Source organism: Molothrus aeneus, chromosome 3 (assembly GCF_037042795.1).
Source record: "Molothrus aeneus isolate 106 chromosome 3, BPBGC_Maene_1.0, whole genome shotgun sequence".
NCBI classification, from domain to species: domain Eukaryota; kingdom Metazoa; phylum Chordata; class Aves; order Passeriformes; family Icteridae; genus Molothrus; species Molothrus aeneus.
This window is the reverse complement of record NC_089648.1, coordinates 97,600,688-97,628,312: the sequence shown is the minus strand read 5'-3', so window position 1 is coordinate 97,628,312 and position 27,625 is coordinate 97,600,688. Positions and strand designations below refer to the sequence as shown.

At 35.4% G+C, this 27,625-nt stretch overlaps 1 protein-coding gene across 1 annotated transcript in view; it reads right to left on the bottom strand.

Annotated features, from left to right (window-relative positions):
* The window catches only part of EYS (eyes shut homolog), a 723,503-nt gene that overhangs the window by 593,712 nt on the left and 102,166 nt on the right, over positions 1–27,625 (bottom strand). The window contains 3 exon segments of the mRNA XM_066547467.1: positions 2,765–2,869; positions 13,953–14,206; positions 21,939–22,105. Of these exon segments, the coding sequence (XP_066403564.1) occupies positions 2,765–2,869; positions 13,953–14,206; positions 21,939–22,105 (526 nt within the window).

The following is a 27,625-nucleotide window of genomic DNA, read 5'->3' as shown; positions in this document are numbered from 1 at the left end:
AAAACTATTCAATGAATTTTAATGTATACAACTACTAACTGTGATTACCCTTTTAATGTATGTAACTTCTAACTGTGGTTACCCCTGAATATTTAGTAAAAGGTAAAAAACAGTGCTGCTCACTTTTGACAGGGCAGAAATGTTGGCATATTTCTTGCCCAACTAATTTATTTTAAGATGTATCTGGTAAAACAGTTACTATTACTCATAAAATAATAATCTAAATAAAATTAGAAACAGAACCTCCACTGAAGACAAAGATTTTTATGTTCATTTTTTGTAACATATTTGATATCGAAAGTTCAAATTTGAAAAGATATCATTATACATTTAAAATAAGGTGCAGATACTGCTTTAGACAACAGAGGCAAAGCAGAAAAGTGCAAAGACAGCAGCTAATGAATAAAAATGTTATTGGTCTAGTCAGACAGTTATAGATACAAATTTTTTCATTTACAAGAACTTAATCATTAGGGAGTATCCAAATTCTTTGTGTTCCCTTGTCTATTGCTATTAAATACATGTGATTTATTAAATATTTTTATTTTTTATTTACTCACTATTATTTAGTTGATAAAAAGCCAACAACTACCATTCCTCTGAGAAGCAAAACTTATTTTTTCCAGAAATCCAGTAGCACACTGGCTGTCAATGAGAGTATGGGGGAAAAATTGTCTTTTTTCACTTAAAGATTAACTCAAGTCAGCTGTGTTATCTTTTGAAGTGACACTCTTGTTAGAACTGAGCTAGCAGTAAAAGCATCCAGTAATAGCGCTTCTTGTGATTTCAGGCAATTTACAGATATTATTTAATCACAGCAATATATTTGAAATGGTTACATTTGTTTATCTGCACTTTCACCTAGAGAATATGAACAGGGATATTAATTAATTTGGCCAAGGGCACAAATAGAATATGTATCACATTTAGATTAAAATTCTCCTCTTTTTAGCTCATTGTTAGGTATTCACATCAGTACACAATTTTTCCCTTCTCCAATTCAGTTTACTATCATATTAATAATGTAGCTGCAAATTACAGCAAGTCCTAACTCTTTTCAGAAATAACCGATCATTTCTACACACGACCCCTGGTTCACTATGAGGTTTTTTTGATCATTTGACTGATGATGATGAAGAACCACTGCTATATACAGCATTTCTTTAGAGTCACTAGAATGAAACTCATTTTCCAGATCTCACGCACACTGGGAATTATTACAGAAATTAATTGGGTAAGGAAACCTTTACAAAGTGACTGGCTTTTCTTTGAAGAAAGAGACATGGACAATCACTAATACAGTGCCGCAACAATTTTGTTTCCTGTCACTGACATGCATTCTGCTGTATGAAAGGGTTCTCCTTTTAGATCTGTGCAAAGAAAGAGGTGCAGCATGCTTCTGTGTAAAATCCACTATAGATAAAAGTTTTGGTGAACACCAACAAGAGTCAAACACATGATAGCAAAGTGGTGCGTTGAATGTGATAATCTCTATCTCAGAAGAACAAAGGAGATAATGTTTGTGTTAATGTTTTGCTACAGCCTTTATTCAGTGAAACACCTGGCAGGCTTACTTTTGTCTCAGTGAAGCAACAAACTTGAAAGCATTACTTTATCTTTGAAGATATAACTCAGTATTGTCTTCAATTCCCAACTCAGCAGATACCGACCTTAAGGCATTTAAGGATCTTATATTATTAAATACATTAAAGTTCTCTTTTAAAAAGTTGTTCATTTTGAGAGGGTTCATTGGAGACCTGTGTTTCAGTACTCTGACATTTCCAGGCTTTACTGATCACTATAAGTTTATCTTCAAAACACCACAGTATCATATGTACTTCTTGGTCCATAACCATATAAAATTTGTTTTCTTGACCTTATTTTCCATAGAAACAATGAGCTTATAAATGCACATGTAAAAACAAAACCCATTTTTGAATTTATCAGTAATTTATCATCCATATTTATGAATGAACTTACAAGTTGCAAAATCAGTACCCCAGGCTCCTTTGGTCAAATCAATTTCTAAGGTTCGGAGTTTCTAACCCACCTTTTTCTACGTTTTCTTAGTCAACACAAAATAACATGTAAAATCTCAAATTAAACAATATATATAAAATTAGCAAAGCAAAACTTTCAGTATCATATATCTTTCTCCCTAATTTTGATTGGTCTTTTTGTGTTGTTCTTAGTTCATTTGCTACCTGGCCTGATGCATCTTGGATGTCCCTTATATCCTCTAGCATATCTTCCAGCCTTATACAATACCTTGGATACTTCAGGACATTTGAGATACCACAAAGATCAGGCAACCAGATCATACAAACTTTAGAGCAATGTTCAGTTCCTTTGGGAATTAGTAATTTGGCTAGTGGAATGAGATTTGAAAGATTAGGGTTTTTATGTTTGCTAAATTTCAACATTTTGCTGCCTAAACCCTACATTTTTTGAAAGAATGTATTGCTGTAAGGCGTCTATACGTATATATACTAAATAATTTAAAAACTTCAGTTCTGTCATATTTCTTTCCCAATATGTTCCAGTACTGCAAGTACTTTTTTATCGAAGTAATCTATAATTTATAAGATTTTCTTATGACAAATTAGAAAAAAAAAATCTTTCTATTAGTCTAAAAAACTAACTCTGTACATTTCAAAATGCAAGCAGAATGCTTGCACTATACAAGATTTTATAGCAGTTGAGTAGCAAGTACTGTGTCATATTGTGCCAACATAGGAATTATATAAAAGGGATAAATGCTTACCAAAGGGGCAATTGCATTTGAAGCCACTTATGTTGTCTTCACGGGTTCCTCCATTCCAACAGGGTCTGTCTTCACACTCATTGATGCAAACAGAACATGTTTCTCCTGAAAATTTCAATTAAAAATAAAAAAAGGACAATTATGCTGACGTTGAAATCATAGAGATACATTTGCAATGAAAAAGTCAATGGGATTGTCACAGTCTACATGGTGACCCCACTGGCCATGGTACACCATGTACACAGGACTACTGATAGATTCACTGTGTGTCATGAATTTTTCTGCTTCATTGGTTACAGGGCAGTCCATTTTGAAAGGCAAAGTTGGAAGCATTACAATCAGGAAAATAGAAAGCTTTCTTAGTGAGGTTATACATAATCCTAACACTTTTGTTTTTTCCGTATACAAATCTACAGCATTCAAGAAATTCTTGTCCAGTTTTGTCAATAATTTTCTTTCATTTTGCTCTCTGACACCTTTGAAACAGAATTGTGAAGTATCATTGACTGTGCAAATCAGACCAACACTAATTTACAGACATTTATGTGTCATAGAAGAGTTCAGCCTATGTTCTACAGCAAGTGGTCAGTACTGTAATATTGGACAAAGGAGGAGTAAGACCAAATCACTAAAGAACATTTAATGAGACAAAATGCAGATAAAAGGGGATTAAATAACTAAGTGCAAATCTAGGAAGTATATTGAAATGTAGATTTGTAATCTATAAAAGCGATTGCTTTGATGTGTAACAGGAAAAGCTATTTCCATTGTATTGGGTTTTTGTGGCCAGATTTTGGTAGAAGGAGGAGCACAGGGGTGGCTTCTGTGAGAAGGTGCCAGAAGCTTCCTCCATGTCCAAGAAAGCCAACACCAACCACATCCAAGATGGACGTGCTGCTGGCTAAAGCTGGCTGGGCCAATCAGAGATGGTGGTAACACCTCTATGATAAGACATTTAAGAAGAAGGAAAAAAAGTTCTTGCACAGGTGAAACTGCAGCCAGAGAACAGCTGAGTGAGAATATGTGAGGGGGACAACTCTGCAGACACCAGGGTCAGCGTAGGAGAGGCAGGAGGTACTCTGGGCACAAGAGCTGAGATTCCCCTGCAGCCTGCGGTGCAGCCCATGGTGAGGCAGCTGTGCCCCTGCAGCCCGTGGAGGAGATCCATGCCAGAGCAGGTGGTGCCTGAAAGGAAGCTGTGAAGCTGTGAGAGGTCCATGCTTGAACAGGTTCCTGGCAGGGACCTGCAGACCTGTGGACAGAGGAGGAGCAGGGTTCCTGGTATGACTTGTTGCCATGTGGGGGACCACGCTGGAGCAGCCTGTCCTTGAAGGACTGCCCACCATGGAAGAATGACCCATGTTGAAGTAGTTTGTGGAACCGATTTCCTGTGCAATGGACTCATGTTGGAAAAAATCATGGAGAACTATTTCCTGTTGGAAGGATCCCATGATGGAGCAGGGAAAAGACTCCTCTTCCTGAGCAGCAGGAGAAACCACAGATGATGAACTGACCATAACCCCCATTCCCTGTCTCTCTGTGTTGTTGGCAGGGATGAGGTAGAGGTGGGCAGGAGGGATGGGTGGGGGAAGGTGATTTTAAAGGTCTTATTTTACTTCTCATTATCCTGCTCTGATTTTATAAATTCAATTAATAGCTCTAATTCTAGTCTGTTTTGCCTGTGATGGTATTTGGTGAGTGATCTCTCCTTGTCTCAACCCATGAACCCTTTGTTATATCTTCCCTCCCCTGTCCAGTTGCAGAGGGGAGTGACAGAGAGGATTTGGTGGGTGCCTGGTGTCCAGGCAGGGTTTACCCCCTATATCCAGCCATAGGAATATGGAGGTGAATCACGTTCAGTGATTATAACAAGTCAGCAGTATGGACAGCATGCTGGGCTTTCTGTGTATCTTACAGCAGAAGATAAAAAGAAACCAAATGCTGATATTCCTCTGAATTCTTTCCATGGTGAAAATAATTTGGTCTCTTCTCTGCAGCACACCTGCATGCCCTCTCATAGAACATATGAACCAGGACTCTTGGCTCTCAAAATCTGTATCTACTAGGTATAAATGGTCTTCTTTCGAGAAATGACGAACCAAGATTCTCTTCCACACATAAGCTTGTGATAAAAGGGCACCTACTAGGTTTTTTTTCTGCCTCTAAACATGCTCTGCATTTTCTATAAGATTTGAAGATATATGTATGAAAAGGGGGACAAAAAGCAAAATCCAGGCAGAGTTCAGGTAACTCAGTAAACTACAAAGCTTTCTGCTAAGAGCAGCTGCTGAACGCTCTCTAACATATGTCATGGCACCAGTGAGCATTACAGAAGGACTGGCCAACATATAAATTAATTTCTAAGTTCTTCAATTTTTTAAAGAATTTTCTTTGAAGTTCTGATAAGGTAATGGCACTATATGCAACCTTGCTGATCTAATTCTGGTATTTTGCATTCCTTTTTCTTTCCAGTTCAGGTCCCTGATTATGGTGGGATTATTATTTATCTCTTTTGAGGGAGATAAATAAAAATGCATTGGCATCTGTTCCTCTGGATAGGAAGGTGGAGAGTAGCACAAATACCACAAACAGAGTTTCCTGCAGAAATAAATTTTCTGGCCACAAGCCATGGGCAAGCTGAAACATGTACTAGAAAAAACTTGAAACAGATTCTTTCACCTTCCTTGAATTGTTAAAGGTTAAAGCAAATGCAGTTTCGAGGGGAAATAATAGAATGAGAGCATCATGATATACTGATGATATCTAAGATAACTTGAAAGGGGGAATTTAGGAATTCATCTTCTCAGAGTACAAAGGTAATATGTGGGCAATATTTAAACATATTTCAGAGAGAATCAAAGAATCTATGAAGCTACTGTGAGACCATATTTTCTGAGTATTTGAGACATGAAAAAAGCTGGACAGATACAGAGAAGCCTTTTTTGTTTTCAGTATGCAGCTCCTCTCAACTACGCATTTGAAATGTATGATAAGAACCTTTTTTGAAAGTCAGATAAAAATTGTTAATTGGCTACAAATTACTTTCAGCATCAAAGTATGTTAATATAAAATTTTTTTTTGGTTTATGCTTTTAAGGTTAAAATTAATACAACACATTCCAAACATAATTACTAGTAAAACATAATATTTAATTAGCTATTTAATAAATCATAGCTTTAGGTCTGAGATCCTATACATTTTAAAGGCATCATATTACCAATCTGAAGTAAAAAGAGAATGTTAAAAATGACTGTGAGCCAACTATATTTCTATTAATGCTATAGAATATTTTATGCTGTTTAAAATTACAGTGTTCTCAAATATATAACAGATAATTACAGGAAAATCTGTCACTTGCAAATTGCATTGCCTGATCTTTAACAGCAACAGTTTCTACTGGCACATTAATGATACATAAGACGTTATTCTGCAGGAGCACAAAGGTGTTGAGAAGAACATAGGGAGCTGAGAAAGTGAATACTAAAAAATTATCAAAGATGTTTCATCATCCTCAGTGCTACTAATATCACTTACTCTCTTTAAAACAATCATGCTATTTTAGCAAATGGAGGGACTCTGAAGTTCTCAGGTAAATATAACTACAGACGAAAGACAACAAAAAAATTAAGTTTCATAAGTCTAATGGATGAACTCTCATTGAATATTCCTTACATTCAGAAGTGCAGTTCCGTAAGATCACTAGATTGAAAGTTTGAACTTTTCAAAATTTGGATGTCTTTTTTCTGCTTAACTTGAAGACATGAACTTTGCACTTTATCTGAACTTATCAAATTTTTGTAAGATTTTGTAGAATATCCACAAAATTGAGGGGTTTTTTGATATCAAAATAGCTTCAATTTCAAACTGTTCTCTAATATAATATTGAGAGATTAGAATAAATATCCGAAATTCATTCAGAAGTTAGAATAGAACTGAAATAATTTGAGAGGTTCTTTTCTTAAGGTAATACACATTATATTTAAAGTATCTCTTATTGAGCACCACCACCACTATAACATTTCTGTCAGAATCTCAAAACACATGCAAAAAGATCAAAATATGAAGTTTCTTTTAAATACTGTTTATACCAACTTTTGTTTTATAGGCAAAATGAAATATAAAGTTTGACCATGGAAAGGCACACAAAATGACCACAATGAAGGAAAGGATGTGTAAGAATATTTTTTTTTAAGTAAAACTCTTTACTTGAGATATTAAAGACACAAAATTCATCTTTCTATTCTGAGATCAGATGAAAAGCAAATGATTTAACATTTTGTTTAATGTAATCTTAATGAAGTACTATTAAAAAAAAAAAAAGCAAAACACAAAAGTGTTTTAAAATTCAAGAAGTAGCCAAAATACTAATAGTGTATTTGAGGATTGTTTTCACAACACCCCTGTCTTACTGTCCACCATTTTATAAAATGTATATAATTGCAAAGCATTCCAGACATGTACCTGATAAGGAATTGTGAAATTTTGTTGCTTGCTAAGCAATATAAGCTATTCTGTTAGATAAGAGATGCATCAAACTGAGTAATGCTTTGGCTGACTTTGCAGAAAATGCAGTTATGAAAAAGAAAGACAGACGGTCCAGGTGAGGCTTTACTGAACTTGTCAGACATTTCCTTTTCTCAACTTTGTTGTTCTACACACTTGCTCATTTTTAAATTTACTTTGAGGTCTTTTCTGTGTAAAATATTGTAATAGTTAAAAATCCAAAACAAATCTAATTTTTATTTACCTCATACAGAGTAATCCTTTCTGTGAACGCCTATTACAGATTGAAAATTTATATGATGTGTCAAACCGCTCCATCCTCTTAGCTTCCATGAAAGAGTTTTAACTCAGAGAAAGTCTGTGACTCTTCAAATGTAAACTGCCCTGAGCCCAGCTCATTTATGTCCATGGGATTACACTGTACATTTGACAGTCTGCTCTGGCACATTGTGCCAGCAATAATCAATCTTCCGTAGCAGAAAAGCCAGCCAGAGCCCCTGAAAAGGTTGTACTACCCAACGCCCTGAGCTGGAAACCCAGCCCAGCCTTGAATGGGGTGGAACTGTGGGAGCAGATACGACCTGTGCTTCTGGGATGGTCTAGTCCTATCACGATATGAACTGTATGAATGGAAATTGAAGCAGGTGTTTCAAATGCAGAATGGATGTGAGAAAAAAAATGAACCTGATTGCCTTTCTTTGTCAGCAAAATGAATGATTTCATGCTTTCCAGATGACCCTACTTCAGGCAATTCCTATAAAGCAGCTATCAGAGCCCTGAGAGCACTAACATACCCAAATTGTCTGCAGCAGCCCCACCGAGGTGCTTCCTACAGACCCTGCCCATTGTTGATGAGTTCAGCTGTGGGTACTTTGATCTGCCCTGAACTACTCTGCAGATGTTTTAATTTCCAATCCTGCTTCCCTCCCTGTCTCAAGAGTGATCTTGAAAGGGTTTTTTTAGTTTTTTTTTATTTTTTGATGGATCCCTTGTATGTATATTACAGATTTGTCTCTGGTTCTGTCTCCTACTGCTTCTAACTTGCTTTCCTAGCTGGATCCTGGATTTGATACATTGCTTGTGCTGTCTGGGGCTTGTCAGGGACCCTGTAACCAGACACTGGTTCTGACTTCTCTCTGTAGATGCTGCAGAACTGTTCTTTTCTTAGTGATGGCAACATTGCACTGAGGGTAAACTTGGATTCTAGTTTGTGATTCCTCTCATGGAGCAGCCTTGATCTTGCTGCTCCCTGTAAACAGGTTCAATCTTCATAATGTGTTAGGGTGTCCATCACCTGTTCTAGACTTGATTTGTATGAGGGATTCAGCCTTAAACTTGTGTAAAAAAGGATTGGCTTTCACATAACTTCAAGTACTTTCCTTCAAGATTTGTTTTACATGGCAGCATCCACACCTTTTACAGAAGGGGGAAATTATTTTAAAACATCCAACAAATGCAAAACCAATTAATAATGTACTGAAAATACAAACACAATATTTCTTCAGACTGCAGATATCACATGGACTTCTCCTGTGTATTTGTGAAATAAAAAAGAAAATCAAAGCCCAGAAATTTAAAGTCATAGAATGATTTTAGAAAGCCCACATGCCATGTTTCTCTTCTTGGACAGAAAGAAGAATGATCAAGAGAATGTAGAATATATGAATGTCAAACTCAAAAAGTCACTGTGAGGCCTACATTAATAATGAGTTTTAATACTGTTATTTATTAATTACACACAGGTGAAGCAATGACAGACTGTATTTTGTTATGTGGAGTACAGTATATATTCAGAATGAAGAGATTTCCCAAATCTTAACTCCACAATCAATATTATATAGATGCAAACCCTCAAGAGAAACCAGCGAGGCATCATTGCCTATCTGTTTAGAGTTAATGCCTTCACATTTTTTTGGGCATCTAAACAGAAGAGTTTTAATGAAGGACATGTTTAGATAAATTTTTGGGGGGGGGGGGAATTTTTTCCAAATAATTCCAAGAAGGGCTTCCTTTAAACCAGAAGTAAAGAGAGTGCTATTTATTAGACATACTAGTAATCATGAAAGCTGGAATTATTTGATGCTGAACATTGATGTATCAAGATATAGTTAACACAAAGATATGTGAGAAAGGACAGACTAGGAATTAATCTGAATGTGAACTGGGAATTTCTCTGAAGCCTTATGCTACATTAGACCGACTGAACCAGAAGATGGCAATATAGAGGGCCACCACATGACCAAACGTTAAAAAAAGATTGAAAAGTTATTAATTTAATTTTAAAATCATACTGCAAACTTCCAAGTTTGAAATGTGTGAAGTTTTCTTACAGGCAGAGGAGGGTACTTTGATATTTAATCTAAAAGTGAATTTACTATTTATGAAGAAAAATGGAGTACATCTGGATTTGTTAAAAAGCTAAATTACAGAGAAATAACAAACATGCAAAAACAAGATAAGAATAAATGTGGGGTTTTTAGTTGTACACAGAGATACAAATCACTGATTCATAACATGGAGTTATGACTGAACTTAAAATCTGTTTTGTACGGGAAAATATCCCAAGATCATAAACCCTCAGAGATTATGAAAATGTAATTGCCAGGGTGGTGATAACATTTTTATAAGCTTAAACAGCCTTTTATTAATTGTTTGTGGTTTAGAAAATATATTCAGTACATGTGATAATGACTTACACCCAATGGGTAATACTGTGACATTTCTCTTTAGATTTGCTTCTATGGAAATGCCATTATATAATATCTCGCTGCATGATAAAATAAAGATTCTTTTAAAAAGTTTTCCAGCAATATATAATTATGTCATTTATATAAGCAAGTCCTCACAGTAACAGTTACAGAATGGTTGAGGTTGGAAATGACCTCTGAAGGTCATTTTGTTCAATCCCCCTGTTCAAGCTGGAACACCCTGAGCCAGTTTCATGGAACCATGTACAGATGGCTTTTGAATATTTCCAAGAATGGAGACTCAATCTGTGGCAGTGCTCAGTCGCCCTCACAGTAATAAAGTATTTCCTGATGTTCAGGAATAATACTAGCAGCATCTGTGTTTCCCTTTGTGCCCATTGTCTCTGGTTCTGAGCACTACTGAAAAGAGCCTGGCTCCATCTTCTGTACATCCTCCCTTGAGGTATTTACATACATTGATATGATCCCTCTCTGAGCCTTTCTTCTTCATTCTGAAGAGTTTCAGCTTCCTCAGCCTTTCCTCATAGAAGTTTAAAAGGACATGATCCTCCATTGACTCCTGGAAGATACCACTGGTTACTTCTGGAAAGGTTGACTCCATAACAAACATTTCCTCTGGGCTTGGCCACTCCTCCAGTTTTCAGTTCACCTCACTCTCATCCAGCCTATACTTCATCAGCTTTTTCATGAGGATCTTGTGGAAGATCACACAGAAAGCTTTGTTAATGTCAAGGCAGACAATACACACTGCTCACCCCTCATCTACAAGTCAGTCATTTCACTTTGGAAGTTTATCAAGTTGGTCAAGCATGACTAACCCTTCGTGAAACCATGCTGATTACTTCAGATAATTTTCTTGTGTTCATGATTTCCAGGATTAACTGCTCCATTTCCTTAATAAGGATCAAGGAAATGGTGAGCTGCTTGAAGTTTTCCAGGACTTCATTTTTGCCCTTCTTGAAAAGTGACATTTTCTTTCCTCCATTCTTTGGGTGCTTCTGCTAATCAATATGATCTATTAATGTTAAATGACAGTGACTTTGCAATGACATATGCCAGCTCTCACAGAATTACATATTTAAAGAAAGGCAACAAAACTGATGAGGGCTCTGGACCACAAGTTATATGAGGAGCAGCTGAGGGAGCTGGGGTTGTTGGGCTGGAGAAAAGAAGAATAAAGGGGTACTGTATTACCCTCTTCAGCTGCTTGAAAGGAGGTTGTAACAAGGTGGGCATCAGTCTCTTTTACCAAATTACAAGTGACAGGATGAGAGGAAATGGATGCAAGTTGTCCCAGGGGAAGTTAAGAAGAGATATTAGGAAAAAAAGTCTTCACTAAAAGGGTGGTCATGCATTGGAAGAGGTTGCCCAAGGGAGAGCTGAAATTGCCACACCTGGAACTGTTCATAAGGTGTGTGGATGGGCACATGGGGATATGGTTGAGCAGTGAACATGGTGGTGCTATCTTAACATTTGGACTTTTAACTTTAATGACTATAAAATTCTATGATGCTATGATTTGTGGGTGCATCCCAACAGGGCCCATGGGCATACATATATCCAGCTTGCCCAAGTATTTCCTGACAACTGTCTCACCCATCAAGGGTGTACCTTACTTGCTTCAGACCTTTTCTCTGGTCTCCAGGATGGTGGATTTTTGAAGGACAATTTTTCCAGTACAGACTGAGACAAAGGCAGTATTTATGACCTCAAACTTTTCCATGTCCAGTCTCATTAAAAAATGGGACAACATTTTCCTTTCACTTCCCTTTGTCACCTACATACTCATAGAAACCCTTTTTGATGTCTTTCACATTTCATGTCATATTCAACTCAATCTTTGACATTCCTAATCTTATTGCTGCATGCTCAGATAGTGTATCTCTATTTCCTGCCAGGTTACCTGACCCTGTTTCCACCCTCTGTCAGTATACTTTTTTTTTTGGTTGAATTTGGCCAGGAGTTCTTTGATCATCCATACAGGCCTCCTGGTATTTTTGTCCGCTCTTTGAGACAAATAGCTCTTGAGCTTAGAAGTTATGATAGATTTTCTTAGGCACTTCCCTCAAGGGTTTTATCCTATGGGCCTCTTCCAAGCAGATCTTACACTTCACAGTATTGTCCCTGTAGAAGATATCAGAGTGGTTGAAGTTCCCCATGAAGTCCAGCAAAGTACAAAATAAGGCTTGAAGTTTAAGCAGCAAGATGGAAATACATTGTGTCAGATTTTGCACAGGTGAGCCAAGTACTGTGTTCTTCACTTCTGTTCAGACATACAGTTCTGCTATCATAATGGAATTTAAGTCACTTCAGGGACAATTCTCTGGTTTATTGCACAATTATTAATAAATAAGCATGAACAGGAAGTAACATCTTTTATTAAATGTGCAAGAAAATGACCAAGAGATTATATAATCAACTAAAATTGAGGACAAAAATCTGCAAGTGTACATCATGTACATAAACGTGTAAATGAATATATGTAAATGAAATATATAAATGAACATAAACATATTTGACATTAAAAGTGTTAGTGCTTAAATGTTAAAAGTATATGTATGTGGCAGTGGTCACAGGGGTCTTCAGGTGAGGGAAGAGATGAGAATGTTAAATCCATGTTCAGAAGGCTTGATTTATTGCTTTATGATATATATATATTGCATTATAACTATATTAAAAAGAATAGAAGGAAAGGTTTCCACTCAGAAGGCTAGCTAAGAATAGAATGGAATGAATAACAAAGATCTGTGGCTCGGACAGAGAGTCCAAGCTAACTGGTCTGTGGTTGGCCATTAATTGTAAACATTCAAGATGGGCCAATCAAAAATCCACCTGATGCATTCCACAGCAGCAGATAACCATTGTTTACATTTTGTTGCTGTAGCTTCTCAGCTTCTCAGCAGGAAAAATCCTAATGAAAGGATTTTACTGAAAAGATGTCTGTGACATATGTAGCTAGCCAGAATATAATATAATGAAAATATAATGAATATAATGAATTTTTTCATATAATGAAAAAAATAGTATTGAAATTATTAATACTTAGTATTCAGTGGTTTAAATAGGATTTAAAAATCTAGTACTACACACACTCTCTGGACTAAAGCAAAAGCCTTCAGCAGCTTGAAAGAAGAAGCTGTAAGTTAATGTCTAGTTAGTACAAATGACACCATACTATGCTATTTATTTTTGCCTTTGTTAGTGATACCACAGATTGTCGATAGAGAAGTATTTGGAGCATTAATTGCCTGTTCTTGATTATATAGACTAAAGGCTGGAAATGCAACTCTTTGGTATTACTGTATTCAAAATTATTTTCTGTCTCCCACATTTAGTCTGAATATTACTATTATTCATGCAAAACAGAAATTAGTACAAAAAGAAATCATAGCATCACATTGTGTAGGACTTATCTAATGCAATGCAGAAATATAAAGCCCACCTCTTCCTAAAAAAGATGGCCAGGACAGACAGATGCCCTATCTCCCTCCAGTTTATAGAAGGGGAGTCTGAACAACTCAGTCAAATATAGCTGATTATATTCTGTACATGCAAAGAGATGGTACTGCTGATCTCATTCCTCCTCAAGCTCACATTTTCCTGTTCTGTACCAAAACATTTGTTGTTTTCAGCCTGTGTATGACCGAAGCCATAACATCTAAGACTGCATAACTGTGAAATTTAAAAAATGCAATTAAAATTGTATTTTGGAACTTCATTGATTTTTTTTTCCCAACAGAATCAAAGCTAATACTCAGAATTGTGCATTTAGTGGAGATAAGGTCAGATGGGGAACTGTTAGGAGGGACAACATAAGAATTTCAATGCTAATTAAGTTAAAGCTCTAGTCAAACATACAATCAGAAATGTATGAATATTTATATATAATTGTAATTAAACAGTCACATAAACATTGCTTACATAGAGTGGGACAAACACATCTATAATACAAGGCACTTCAAAAGAACAAAACTTACCTGTGAACCCAGGAGCACAATGACAAGAAAAGTGGCCACTTAAATCTGTACAAGTAGCTCCATTTTTGCAAGGTGAACTTGAGCATTCATTAACTTCAACTTCACAGAAGAGTCCTTCATATCCAGGCACACAGGAACAGCTGTAATTATGCAAGTGGTCCTGGCAGAATCCATATTGAGAGCACTGGTTTCCAATGCAGTTGTCTATATCAAGTTCACAAAATGTGCCAGTGTAACCAAGGGGACATATGCACCTGTTATTGAAATGAGAGGAGAGGAGAGGGGAAAAATCCAGCTAAATCACTAGCCTGGAATATATAGGTCAATTATCACTAATAACATTAACAATACTCTGCCTTTAAATTACCCACAAATGAATCACAATTTTTTTTTCCATCTTCTTTCCTTACCTTTAATTAGTCACTAAGTAACTTCATTTCACATGCACTGCTAGCAATAATTAAATTAAAATCTTAGCTATTTACATTGGAAAAACTAGGAGCTATATTCATATTAAGCTTCAAATGAAAATACTGAAAGATAAAACTCTTATAAATATGAGTATTATGCATTTTAATTGTTTTTTATGAAAAAAATTGTTAGCTGCTACAGTATCTCTAGGAATAAGAAATATTACAACCTATTTGGATATAAAATCAGTACAAAAGTGCTTTATTCTTGGCAACAAAAGTTATAATTTCTGTCTAACAAAAGAAAAAGTATCTATAAAATGCTATAGATATTTTTCAGTATATTTTTATAGAAATTTTTCAGAGTATTTTTTTCCAAAATTTAGACAGACGTCTAAATCATGTAAGGCTGGAGATGACTTTTTCATGGCTACCCTTTCTACCTTTTTGTTTTCTTTTTCTGTATGAATGAAAACAAATCTGAATTATCTCATAGCTGACCCCCATCTCATAAAATTAGAAAATCCCTTGTACTTGGCAATATATTCTTAGATTGAGTCTCCCCTCCCCTCCCCTGTCCAGAGGTGTCCTCACACATGAGGTAATTTTACTATAATACATCCAGAAGATGGAAAGAACTAGCAAGTTAAAGAAGCCTTGATTATAGTAATTTTCTCTACTGATCCATCTGGCAGAAAGAGTATTTTCTCCTTTATTTTTAACACAAGTGAATGCCCATGTAGCTCTTTGCTTCTGTCCTTGTTTACAGTGCCTGCATTTTTTATGGTAGACATATGGAAACTAAATCAGGAGCTGTGTGCCTTGGAGTACAGCTAATGGACACCAACTGCTGATGGGCTTTTAGTCCATGGACCAAAATAGAGCTTGCTTGAAGTAAGCCCTCCATTACTCATTCAGTGTGGTTATGAGTCCTTCATCACTACCATTTTTGCTCTACAGATCCATTGCTACTGCAGTAATGACTCAAGTATAAATATCTGTTGTATTCTGTCTTCCAGCCTCAGTCATTTAGTACATGAGAAATCTCTACCTTCTCTTGAGAGCTTCTCACACAAGTTGATTCTGTTTCTCATTTTTAAGGGAATGCAGTACACAAAAATATCATACCAATTTTACTGTGCTGATTTTGGATGGTGTAGAGTTAATCTTCACAGTGGCTAGTACTCATATTCTCTTGGACTTAATACACTGTTTTGGATTTATGCTGGAAACAGAGTTGTTAATATAGAGATGTTTTCATTATTGCTGAGCAGGGCTGACACAGAGCCAAGGCCTTTTCTACTTTTTGCACTTCCACACTGGTGAGGAAGTTGGGGCTGCATGGGAGGTTGGGAGGAGACATAGCCTGGACAGGTGACACAAACTGACCTAAGGGATATTCCTGACCATGGGACATCATGCTCAGTATATCAAGTACAGGGAAGGAGGAAAAAGTGAGGGACATTTTGACTCATGGCATTTGTCTTCTGAAGTAGATGTTATGTGTGATGAGCCCCTACCCTCCAAGAGATGGCTGAACACCTGCATGCCCATGGGAAGCAGTGAATTCATTCCTTGTTTTGCTTTGCTTGTGTGCATGGCTTTTGCATTTCCAATTAAACTGTCTTATTCTCAACCCATGAGTTTTCTAACTTTTACCCTTCCAATTCTCTTCTCCATCCTGCTGGTGCAGGAGTGAGTGAGTGACTGCATTGGGCTTGGCTGCAGATGGTGTTAGACAATTATATTTATAACTAAATATAAATTTTGACTTGCATAAAATTTCATTATGCATAAACATTAAAAGCAGGTGTGCTTTTAGCTACCTTTAGTTGCACATTTTCTGAATCTATCTCCAATAATATGGTAAACAACCAGACATATTAATCTTTCTGGTGCAGTTAATCACTTTATTGTCTTTTTTTTTTTACGGTAACAATTAGTGTGTGCACTGTAAAAATGTAACTATTCGATCATTCTTTGAAAATATGGCTATTATCATTAGCATTGAACGGAAAATTTAACTTAGAGCTCTCCTTAAGAAAAACTTGAGGATGAAGAATTTTCTGTCCTTTCCTGACTATTACTAGTTGTATAGCTTATCTTCAGAGACCACAGAAGAGCTACACAGAAACAGATGTGATGTAGAATCTTCTCGTTTAGGTTTCATACTTCTGATTCCATACTACAAGCAATGATGTCATGAATTTTTCAGATGTCAATATATTTTTCAGTGCTTTGGTGTCTGAAGAAATCAATAACAGCTAAGAATGAAATGCACTTTGTTTTTCCTAGCAAAATTATACCTAGATGTCTTTTAATTTAGTACAGGTCATCTCCTACAACAGTGTACTTAAGTGCTGTGTTGTTGTTGTTATTATTATTATCATTATTATTATCATTACTACTATTACTACTACTACTATATTTTTATTACAATTCAATTTCTTTTTATTATCTTCAGCAGTACTAAAATACTGAGCATGATATCAGAAGTTTTGAGACATGGATTGATTTTCAGTCTTATTTGCTTTAAAGCATGAATATTTCTCTATGATAAATAAAAGAAAAAAATTGTATACAGATATATACAATACCAGAATTTCCATTTGTAAGTATATTTCTAGCTCAGGGAACTTGCATTTTGTCCTTATCAGAGGGATGACCTCAGCAGAGAGGCTCAGTCTCTCCATGGTCTGTCTGGGTGTCATTCCTTGTGCAGGAGTCAGTAACTCCTCCCTCTCCTGCTCCAGCTTCAGCTCTGGGATGGCCTGTCTGGGGGGTGTGGGTGTGTGTGTGTGAGATCTCCCAGCAGAGACCAGGAAATGCTAATGACACGTCTCCAGCTTCTTTCTTAAGGGGAACTAAAATGTCAGCCTTACAGAATGGAGAAGAGTGAAAGCAGAAGCATGGCACCAGAGAACAGCATATAAAAAAGTTTTGTGTTATTATTAATGGGAATAACAATACTTTCTTAGCTTCACATATGTCCTTTCATCCACAGCAAGATTTTGAGGGTAAGAGTTACTTAAAGAGAAAACAAATACCTCAGTGCTTTTGCTGCAAACATGGATTTTAGTAGTGAGTAGCAAACACAAGTCATTTGAGGATCACTGTGCTCCCACATATATCATGCTGCAGATGATTGTATGTTACTACTCCAGAGCCTGAACATTGTTAATGTCACAAGGTAATTTGATATACTTGTGAAATAAATGTTTAGTGGAGATGCTAAGACAGGCATGGAATTTAGTCTAGGAAGGAATGTGTTGCTAAAATGAGAATGGTTATGGCAGAGATGCAATGCATTTCTACCAACTTTTTATCACTAAAGGTCTCAAACAGCAGATATGTGGGCAAATTGGCTGGTGCTGGTTTGTCCAGGCAGTGAAGCTGTCAAGCTATCACCACAGGCTGCCTGCACTAAAGATGTAGTGTGACTTGCGTTATTGAGTAAATAATCATGTACATTGAATGAATCTTTAAAATGACTGCAAAAAGCGAAAGACCAGACTGAAGACATGTCTATGGTAACCTGTGCTGGGAGATGACCTTGCTATTTTCTGTATTGATACAAGAGGCATATAGGAGCACTGAAGCCTGGAATCCCTCTACTTTATTTTCTTAATATTTATCATTCTTTTATATATATACATATATATATATATATATATATATGTTTATTAGTATTTGTCCAAGTGTATTAGCTGCAATTATTCAGTATTAATTATCCCTTTTTGCCATTGAAATGTGAACTGCACACACATAAGTGGTTGAAAAGGTTATTTAGTTTCACTTTGACTTTTTATGTGCATCTATATTCTCTACAGAAAAGCTGTTGTATAACTCATTGCATAGGTATTCCCTAAGAATTTGTGACATATATTCACCCATCTTCTGGAGTTGTACAAGTGAGGAAAAGTATTTATCCTCTTTCTCTAGTGGAAGAAGCCTATTATTGCTGCAGAAAACTGTGTATATCACAGTACTAACTTTATATGGCACTGTCAACTAGGTCCTCCAGTCAAATTGTATATATAGTATAGTATGAATAAACTTGTAAAAAGAAAATTAGATTAAAAAAATATTCTAATCAAACAGCTTCATTTACCCAGCTGGAGAAAAATGGAAAAAGTCAAGGATGAATAAAATAATAGGAACTTTAAATTTTGTGATTCTCAGCAATTACCTAAATTATATTTACTTTTCACAATCTTGCTGGCATCATGCAAAAAAGTGTTTCATATTCTAAAGCATTTTACTCTACAATGTATCACTTTACTCTTTTTTATGGAGATTAGTTAATTATTTAATTGTGTGCACTGAAATTTGAATACTGAACACTGAAGAATGTATTGGCAATTCAAGTTTTACCATACACCAAACTTAATTTCTTAATGAGACATTTTCCTGCATAAAAACTAATGAAATGTTGATGTCAGAGCTATAGTTATTGACTAAAATACATTTTTGAAATATATTAGTTCATCATTACTTTTTAAACAGTGGTAAATACTGCAATATAGTTTCAACATTCTCAGTCCTTCTTGCTGGACTTTTCTGGGTTGTGATAAATGTAACACTTCATCTGAACACGCTGGACTGAAGAAATGGGAAACAGGACAGGTAATGGAAACTACACCGAGTTTTAAATTGGGTGTTTTCACTCTGTTGTTCCTTTCCACTGAATAGACAATAGTAAAGTATCTACTGTTATTGTCTTATTTCAGTTAGGATCTTGGTTGTCCAAAATTGATAAGAAAAAATTTACAAGGGTGAGAAAATCAGAGTAATAAATTTCTGCTTGGATTTCAAAACAGGAGGTTATACTCCTCAAAGATCTCTCTCATTTTAATTATTCATTAACTGCTTCTCATTGAGGCATATTAAATCAGTTCTCTCTCTTCTCCTATGCAGAACACAATCAAACAATGCAGGTTCTTTAGAAGAGAAAAATTATTATTCTTTTCTTTGTAATCTAGAAACATTTTCTGTTTACTGAGGTAATGAATCTTATCTGTTGTTTTTTCTCTCACATATATGTAACCAAAGGTCAAGAGATTCTTTTGGCATGTGGATGCAATTACTCTATTGCATGGTATCTGCCAGATTCATATTGACAGCTGCACCATCAACCCAGTGGCAAGAGCAGCAATTCTTTGAAGTTATCATTTTAAACACATGCTGATTGACTTACTTCATGGTATCGCAAACAGCACAGACCCAGCTGGCAGTGCAACAATTAATTTGAATTAATTACAGGTTTTGTGTCACTGTGATTGGGGCCACTTTAGTTGTAAGAAAAGGCTCACTAAACCAAAGGAGTAAAACTCTTAAGACTTACTGTAATTATGAGGATCTTAGTATGCAGCCTTGCTGAGAATTACACTGTATGAAAGTTTAAAACTCCCCCTCCTTCATTTAGAGCAATTCCCCAATCTGAACTCAAAGGAAATACTTTGCATATAGATAAATATACCTCTAGGTGACACTACAGTCTGGAACAGTTTTTCAAAATGGGAAAAGAAAAAGAACATGCCATGGTAAGGAGACAAAAAGCTAGAAACATTTCCTTCAGTTGACAGCTTATTTCCCATCTGGAAAAATAAAAAAATGATGGCTTGCAAAATAAGATCTTACAGGAGGGGGATGCTCCTGAATCAAAGGTGGGTATTTTCTATGATTTCCTAGTGTAAGCTTTATATATCAAGCTACCACTAGAAAAATACATTATGACCAAAATTTAATAATCTAAAATTTAAGATTTCTTAACTAGGAGAAAGGTCTAGAGTTTTATAGTAATTTTATGTAAATAAAATCTAATATATATAAAATTTTGGCATATCTTTATCTTCTGCACTCATTAGGAGAGATTTTGAATGGCTGTAATAGTTATAAAAATGGATCTCTGTAGAGTTCTTAATGGCACTTATAAATTTGATTCTCCATATATTCTGCTGACAGTTCTCTTATGTCTTCCTGAAACTAATTTGCATCAAATACAGCTTCTGATAAATACTTTGATTAAAAAATATACTCATTTTAGGACAGAAATGCAATTAAACTCTTCAGAAAAGGTGTGGGCACTTACATGCAGCATTTTCTCTTGTATTTTGTTTTTTAATCATGTATTGGAAAGGAGAAATTGGTTTTGTCTCATTTGCTAACAATAACTTGGCAAATATCATTCTTTTTAGGGCAGGCATAATTTAGGTATTTTAAAAAATGCTTCACTGTCATTGAGAAGCAACCACGCTCTCTCAACAGAGCAGATATTATAGAGTAAACATGTTACACTTTGTCGTGACAAAATAGCCAGTTGTGTTTTTTTGGGGTCAAGTTCTCTGCTAAGAAAACTGACTGTCTGAGATTCAGATCTTAATGGTGTATTTTTCCGTTCCTTAGATAAACAGACTGATCCGTCAATATAATTTGTCTTTCAATGACTGAAAAAGTAAGAATTAAGTGCTTGCTGTGAGTAAACTGAGTCTGGATTAACAAGTAAAATCAAAAGTTCTTTATTACCAGATGTCTTCAGAACTACTAATTTCTCAGTAAATGCTAGCGGATTTTGTAACATAAACATAGCTTTGTACTTCTATCAGAATTCTTTTCCTGATAAAGAAAAGAAAGCCACAGATTTAACAGTTAAATAAGGTGCAATATATGGTCCAGTATAATTTGATACAAGAGTTGCCTGCAAAGTGGAAAAAGGAAGGATGTTTACTTTGTAAGGATTCTTTGACAAAAACTCCTTTAACTCTGATATACTGAGAATCAATCATTTTTCACCATTTGTGTGCCTGTTTAGTGATTTCAGTTAATTTTACAAAAGATACTTTGAAAACAGAACTGAAATTGAAGACATATTTAATTGCTTCTATTTCTATCTTGTGCACAATTGCAATCTTTTCTAAGTAGAAACATTAAAGCATACTAATTACAGTGCTTCTAAATAGAGCATGGCACAGCATAGAATAATGTCTTTCAAAATACATTTACAGATATTATGGAGAAGTTTTATTTATTCTGGATTTTGTAGAGGAAAAATAAATAATTCAAGTCAGATAGTTGAATTCTGTTTGTTGAAGAAAACCTTTCCTATTTATTTTTTCAACATATTTTATAAAATCTCATTTTAAATAACTTCAGCATGTTACAGTTCACTAAGGAGAACACATAATTTATGTTTCTTTTAATAACTGAAATGATAATAAATTATCATTCAAATTTTTGTAAGACACTTTGTGACAGAGTCCAGGCTCAAAAAGTGTTTGCCACTTAAAAAAATTAGATTATTTGTTCATGTGAGATTCTGCATAGCTGGTTTAACTTCTTTGACCAGCAAAGAGGAATATTTGTGATTCCTTCCTACAACGCTTCAGAATACACAGTTTTACCGAATGCACCTTTATGTGCATTCTTTATGGAAATTTGTATTCCATGGCATTTTTTAACATGAAAATTATATTAGTGCACCAACAACACCTTTTGTAATTCTTTCTGAAAGTCAAAATATCTTCATATGGCATAAAACAATTTATGAAGGCTTGCACAGATAGCAACATTTTAGTACCTGTATTTATTAATTCCATCTTCACATGTGGCTCCATGTTGGCACTGGTTTATCTCACAGTCATTAATATTCTCAAGGCATGTGTTTCCAGTCCATCCAAGGGCACAGATACAGTGAGATCTCTGATTTTCTTCATCGTAGAAGCAACTACCTCCATTTTCACATACCTGAAGATAGGAATTACAAATATGCTGTGTTGGGTTTTATGGTCAAGTTCTGGTAGTGGAGGGAGTGCTATTGAGCTGTTTTCTCTGAAAAGCTGCCAGAAGCTGCTCCCATGCCTGACAGATGCCAGCCAGCTCCAGGATGGACATACTGCTGGCCGAGGTCAAGCCCCTCAATGATGGTGGTAGAGCCTTGGGGTAACAGATTAAGAAGAAGGAAAACGCTTATTTCACAGAAGTGCAGCCAGAGAAGAGCGAGCAGAGAGAGAATACATGAGAGGAACAGCTCTGCAGACACCAAGGTCAGTGCAGAAGGAGGGGCAGGAGGTGCTCCAGGTGCCAGAGCTGAGATTCCCCTGCAGCCCCTGGTGCAGCCCATGGTGAGGCAGCTGTGCCCCTGCAGCCCATGGAGGGCTATGGGGATGCAGAGATCCACCTGCAGCCCTTGGAGGAGATCTACATGAGAGCAGGTAGATGCCCAAAAGAAGGTTGTAACCCTATGGGAGACACATGATGGATCAGCCTGTTCTTGAAGGATTGCATTCTGTGGAAGAGACCCACACTGTAACAGATCAGGAAGAACTATAGCCCTTGTGAAGGGCTCACACTGGAAAAGTTTGTGGAGGACTGTCTCCCATGGGAAGGAACCTACTGTGGAAGGGGAAGGACTCCTCTCCCTGAGGAGGAAGTGGGGGCAAAGCTGAAGTGTGATGAACTGACCATAACTCCCATTCCTCATATCCCTGCACCGCTGCAGGGAGGAGGAGGTAAAAAATGGGAATAACATTAAAGCCAGGAAGGAGAACAGAAGGCTGGAAGGTGCTTTTGTTTTCCTTCTAATTATCCTGCTCTGATTTTGTTAGGAATAAATTCAACTATTTTCCATAAGTGAAATCTCTTCTGCATGTGATAGTAATCATTAAGTGATCTGTCCCTATCCTTATATCAACTTATAAGCAATTTTCTCTCCCCTGTTCAGTTGCAGAGGGCACTGATGGAATGGTTTCAATGAGCACCTGGCATCTAGCCTGGGTCAACCTGCCACATATATAAAGAGTTTTTCTTTACCTATTGGATTTTTTTTTTCCCCCAAAGAGTTTAATGGAATAAGCCATTGGTAATAGATACGGTTATTTATTCTTTTTATGTTGTAATACTAAAAAGATACATCTCCAAGGACCTAAAATACTGAATGTTATTAAATCAATATATCAATTTATTGTTTAGTCGCCAAAATGCATTTGTGTTTTAATTTAACAGTAACATTTTTACAACTGCCCTTAAAATGTGCTTGTTTTAGGAGGGACAATAATGAACTAGACTGGTTTTTTTTCATTGAGAGAGTAAAGCAATTGTTCCTATGTTGTATAATTTAGCTTAACACATGTCTATCAGGAAAATACTGATTTTTTTCTTTCATTTTAATTATAATGCTGATTCAATCTGTCCTTGAATCTTCATATGTTTATAAATTACATCTATGCTGTGGGAAAATCAGAAGCTGCTTTATTTTCAATTTGCAGATACTGAAAGATTGATAAATTTAGACTGGAACAGCTTTTTTCCTTTTTGCTTTTAATTGCTAATATTACTTACTAAATCAGTATTTCCTGTATTCTTCAAAAATTACAGAAAATTATAAGTCTGAATTAATGCTCCTTTCCTCATTTTACTTTTTAGGCTTCATTTTCATTTCCATTTCCATGAAAATTTTGCCAGTATGAAGACAGATAACTACATACTCATTCCAAAGCAATTAAGACCCCTCCTTCTAATCAATTGGTTTTTAAAGAAAATGGTGTCTAGAATATGACTTAATGCACTAGTACTTCAGTTTGATTGAGTCTGAATCTCTTTAAAATGTCATTAAGATTTGTAATAATAACAGTCCTTGGCAGAAATATTTAAATATTCATTTGTCTTTGATTAAGTTTTAAATTGACCTTAAAATGGAGAGATTTTTGTTATGCTCCCTGTACTGAATTTTAGATTTACCCTGGGATACTTATTCATTATAACAACATATTGAAGGAAAATGCACTTCAACGTAAATGCATTCAACTTAACCCCTTCTATGGTATGGGAATTGTTATTATTTATTCTTTTTATGTGTTTTCTTACTTTTGTGTTTATGTTTTTGCTGGATTTTATCCTGATGCTTACTATTTTCTCAAAGCTCAAATAGGTCAAAGAAGCTCATACTCAAGAAAATCACCCAGAAAAATCTTAGGCAATTAAGACAAATATTTCAATATTGCCACGTTATGTTTAATTTATTCTTATGTCATTTTGATACTTTATACTGTGAAGAAAGGTGCCACCCTTTAAGGGGTTAGTGTAATCTAAGGATTTAAATTGAAATGAAAGCTATGGAATGTATTTAAATACAAATCTTATGTTTCAACAGACCATAAACAGGTCTATTCTTGTCAGTCTGACCATCATACTTCTGTCTACGGCAAGTACTTTAACAAAAATCTGCCTTTTTATGTAGTTGTGATAAAAAGTAAGAATCACTTTCTTCCAAAATCAACCAGCAGACTTTATTTCAGCTAGGAAATATAATTAGACCTTAGAGGATTTTATTCTTCTCCTATCTTTCCTTTGCAGGAATTGAGGGATATAACTGTATGTCCGTCTCTTCTCTAAGTATCACATGTTGTCAAATGCTCAAAATAAGGCAGTAATCATTATTTCCAATCCCTCTTTCATCTTAAATTTCATGGAATTCTCTTCAGTTTGAAGGAAACTGCAGTTTACATAGATAAATAACCAGACACATATGTGTATTTTCCCCCAAGCGTACAATTTTACTATAGTCTTCAGGTTTTATTATTGAACAGTCAATTGTCCCTGAGTATTCAAATTTTTCCAGATGTGCAATTTTATTTAATCTGACCTATATTCTTTCCTAGACTGGTGGTACGCTAAGCAAGTAGATAAAATGTTTGTCTTAAAAATATTGAAAACAGAAACGGCCTTACTTTTACAGATGAGGAAACTTTGTAAAGTTGTATATAAGGACCAGAACAAACATGGAAGTGGCAGCTCCTCTAAACACTAAATATGTACTAAGCATATGCATATTTCCATTGAAAAAGTTGGAACTATGGTCTTGACTGCAAATGCAACATGGGATCATGGCTCATAAAAAGAGAAAATTTTCAAGTAAAATATGCAAATGGGGCTCCATAAATTTCAGTATTATAAAGGTGTAGATAGACTCTGAGAAGAACTTTCACATTTGGTTTAGTTCCTAACTCATATGGGAATTATTTTTGACAAACCAAGTTGATGTCTGCTAAGCAAGTCTGTTTACATCTTAAAACTGAAAAGAGAATGAAAAATAATTGTAAAGTAGTTTTTAATTCCTATTCCTTATTTCCTTTTAAAAACAATAACTATTGGTCAATATCTTGCAGTTCCCATAGTTTATGGCTGCACTTTAGAATTTTTCATAGTAAGAGCTAAAGAAAACAATGATTTTTTAAGATTGTTGACAGAATCTTGAAAAATAAGTGTTTTAAGGGAAGCAATAAAATTCTTAAGATGTAGCTGTACTCACTAAAAATAATCACACACAGAATCATAGAATTAAGGCTGAAAAATATGTTCAGGATCATTGAATCCGAAACTTGATCAAACACCACTATGTCAGCTAAACTGTAACATTAAGTCTCACATCCACTTGTTTTTTGAGCACCTCCAGGGATGGTGGCTCCACCACCTCCCTGGGCAGAGGGAGGTGGTGGAGCCCAAAGTTTAACAGTCCTTTCTGTGGAAAAATTCTCCCTGGTATCCAGCCTTAACCTCCTCTGGCACAGCTTGAGGCTGTGTCCTCTTGTCCTGTCACTGGTTTCCTGGGAGAAGAAGCTGACCCCCACATGGCTACAACCTCCTTTCATGTAGTTGTAAAGAGTGAGAAGGTCTCCCCTGAGACTCTTTTTCCAGCCTAAACAGCCTCACTTCCCTGAGCTGCCTCACATAAGACTTATTTTCAGACCCTTCACCAGCTTTGTTGCCTTTTTCTGGACACCCTCTGACACCTCAATATTTTTAATGAAGTGAGGGGCCCAGAACCTCTTAGGATGCCTCTTCATTTGTGATTGTTTGGGTCACAGGTGGACTTTCCTGTATATATAAACAGGTATGTAAAACTATTCAGGGATGCGGTGCCTCCATCACTGGAGGTTTTTAAAATGTGATTTATAATCTAACCAAGGCTTTCTTTTCCATGAAATGTTGGACTAGATGGTCTTATGAGATTCCTTCCTACCTGGGCTGTTTTACGGTTCTATGATTCTGTTACTTAGGCTTATCATGTTGCACTACAGTTATTTGTTATTATGAGTGGTCTTATCAATTCTCTATGAGATCCTGTTAATAAAAAACACTAAAATTTGTAGCATGCATTGAGTATTCAAATGGAAAAAATGAATTTTTTTTTTTTAATTCCTCTTCATGTCTACCTGAGTATATTACAGAAGAAAAGGTGTTATACCACAAAATGGCTAAATTTGGTCCTGATAGAAGTCACTAATTTAAAGATGAAAAAATTTTTATTTATTTAGAGTTCTTTCATAATTCTTGGTCCAGAACAAGCAGGCGTTATCAATTACATTATCCTAATTACAAAGTTAAGATTCAATTTTAAACTTTAAAGGAAGATATCCCCTCTTAATCTGTTCAACTCAATTTTTTTAATATTTGTTTGAAAAAAAAGAAATTAAATACAACACAACACAACAAGTAGTGCACTACTTGTTGGGCTGGGAAGGAAAAAACCAAACCCTAATGCATTAATATCATTATCTATTTATACAGAGATAGAAGAGCCCCACTTAATTACATCTATTTTCTGTTCAATAAGAAAATATTACAAATAGTAGCATGCTTTTCAATCTATTTTTCTGAATACAGAGCTAAAACAGTTCAGCATAACAGAGATACCACTGAATATGTAAATAAATGAAAGGATGCAAAAATGTATACTTATTTTCTATCCACAAAAAATAAATTAAGAATTAAATGCTGAATTATTAAATTTATTGACTAATACTAATCTTTAATTTCAAATTATTGTTTACACTATTTCAGAAATGCACTAAAATATTTGTTTGAATACAGCCTTTTGTTTTTTCCAAGAAGGAAATTATATAATTTTAATGATGTGTAAGCTAAGAAAACAGGTAAACTCAAGTATATAAATCCATTATTTTATTTTCTATTCTTTTTCCCATTAGAAAATCTACTAATTATTCACATTATGCCCAAATCAAGCATCTCATATGGTAAGTGTATATTGGTACATACATATATTCACATGTATATATATAATTACTTTTTTCCCATATGACATTTATTATAGTCTTTGAAATGTTTGTATGAATAAATTAAATATGTCTGCGGGATTTTAAATGAATATTACAGTAAAACGTTTTACTAGCTCCTGTCAGCATCCTTGGCACACCATCACTTCCATGCTGACTAGCCATAATGATGAATGCACCATTATGATGCTAT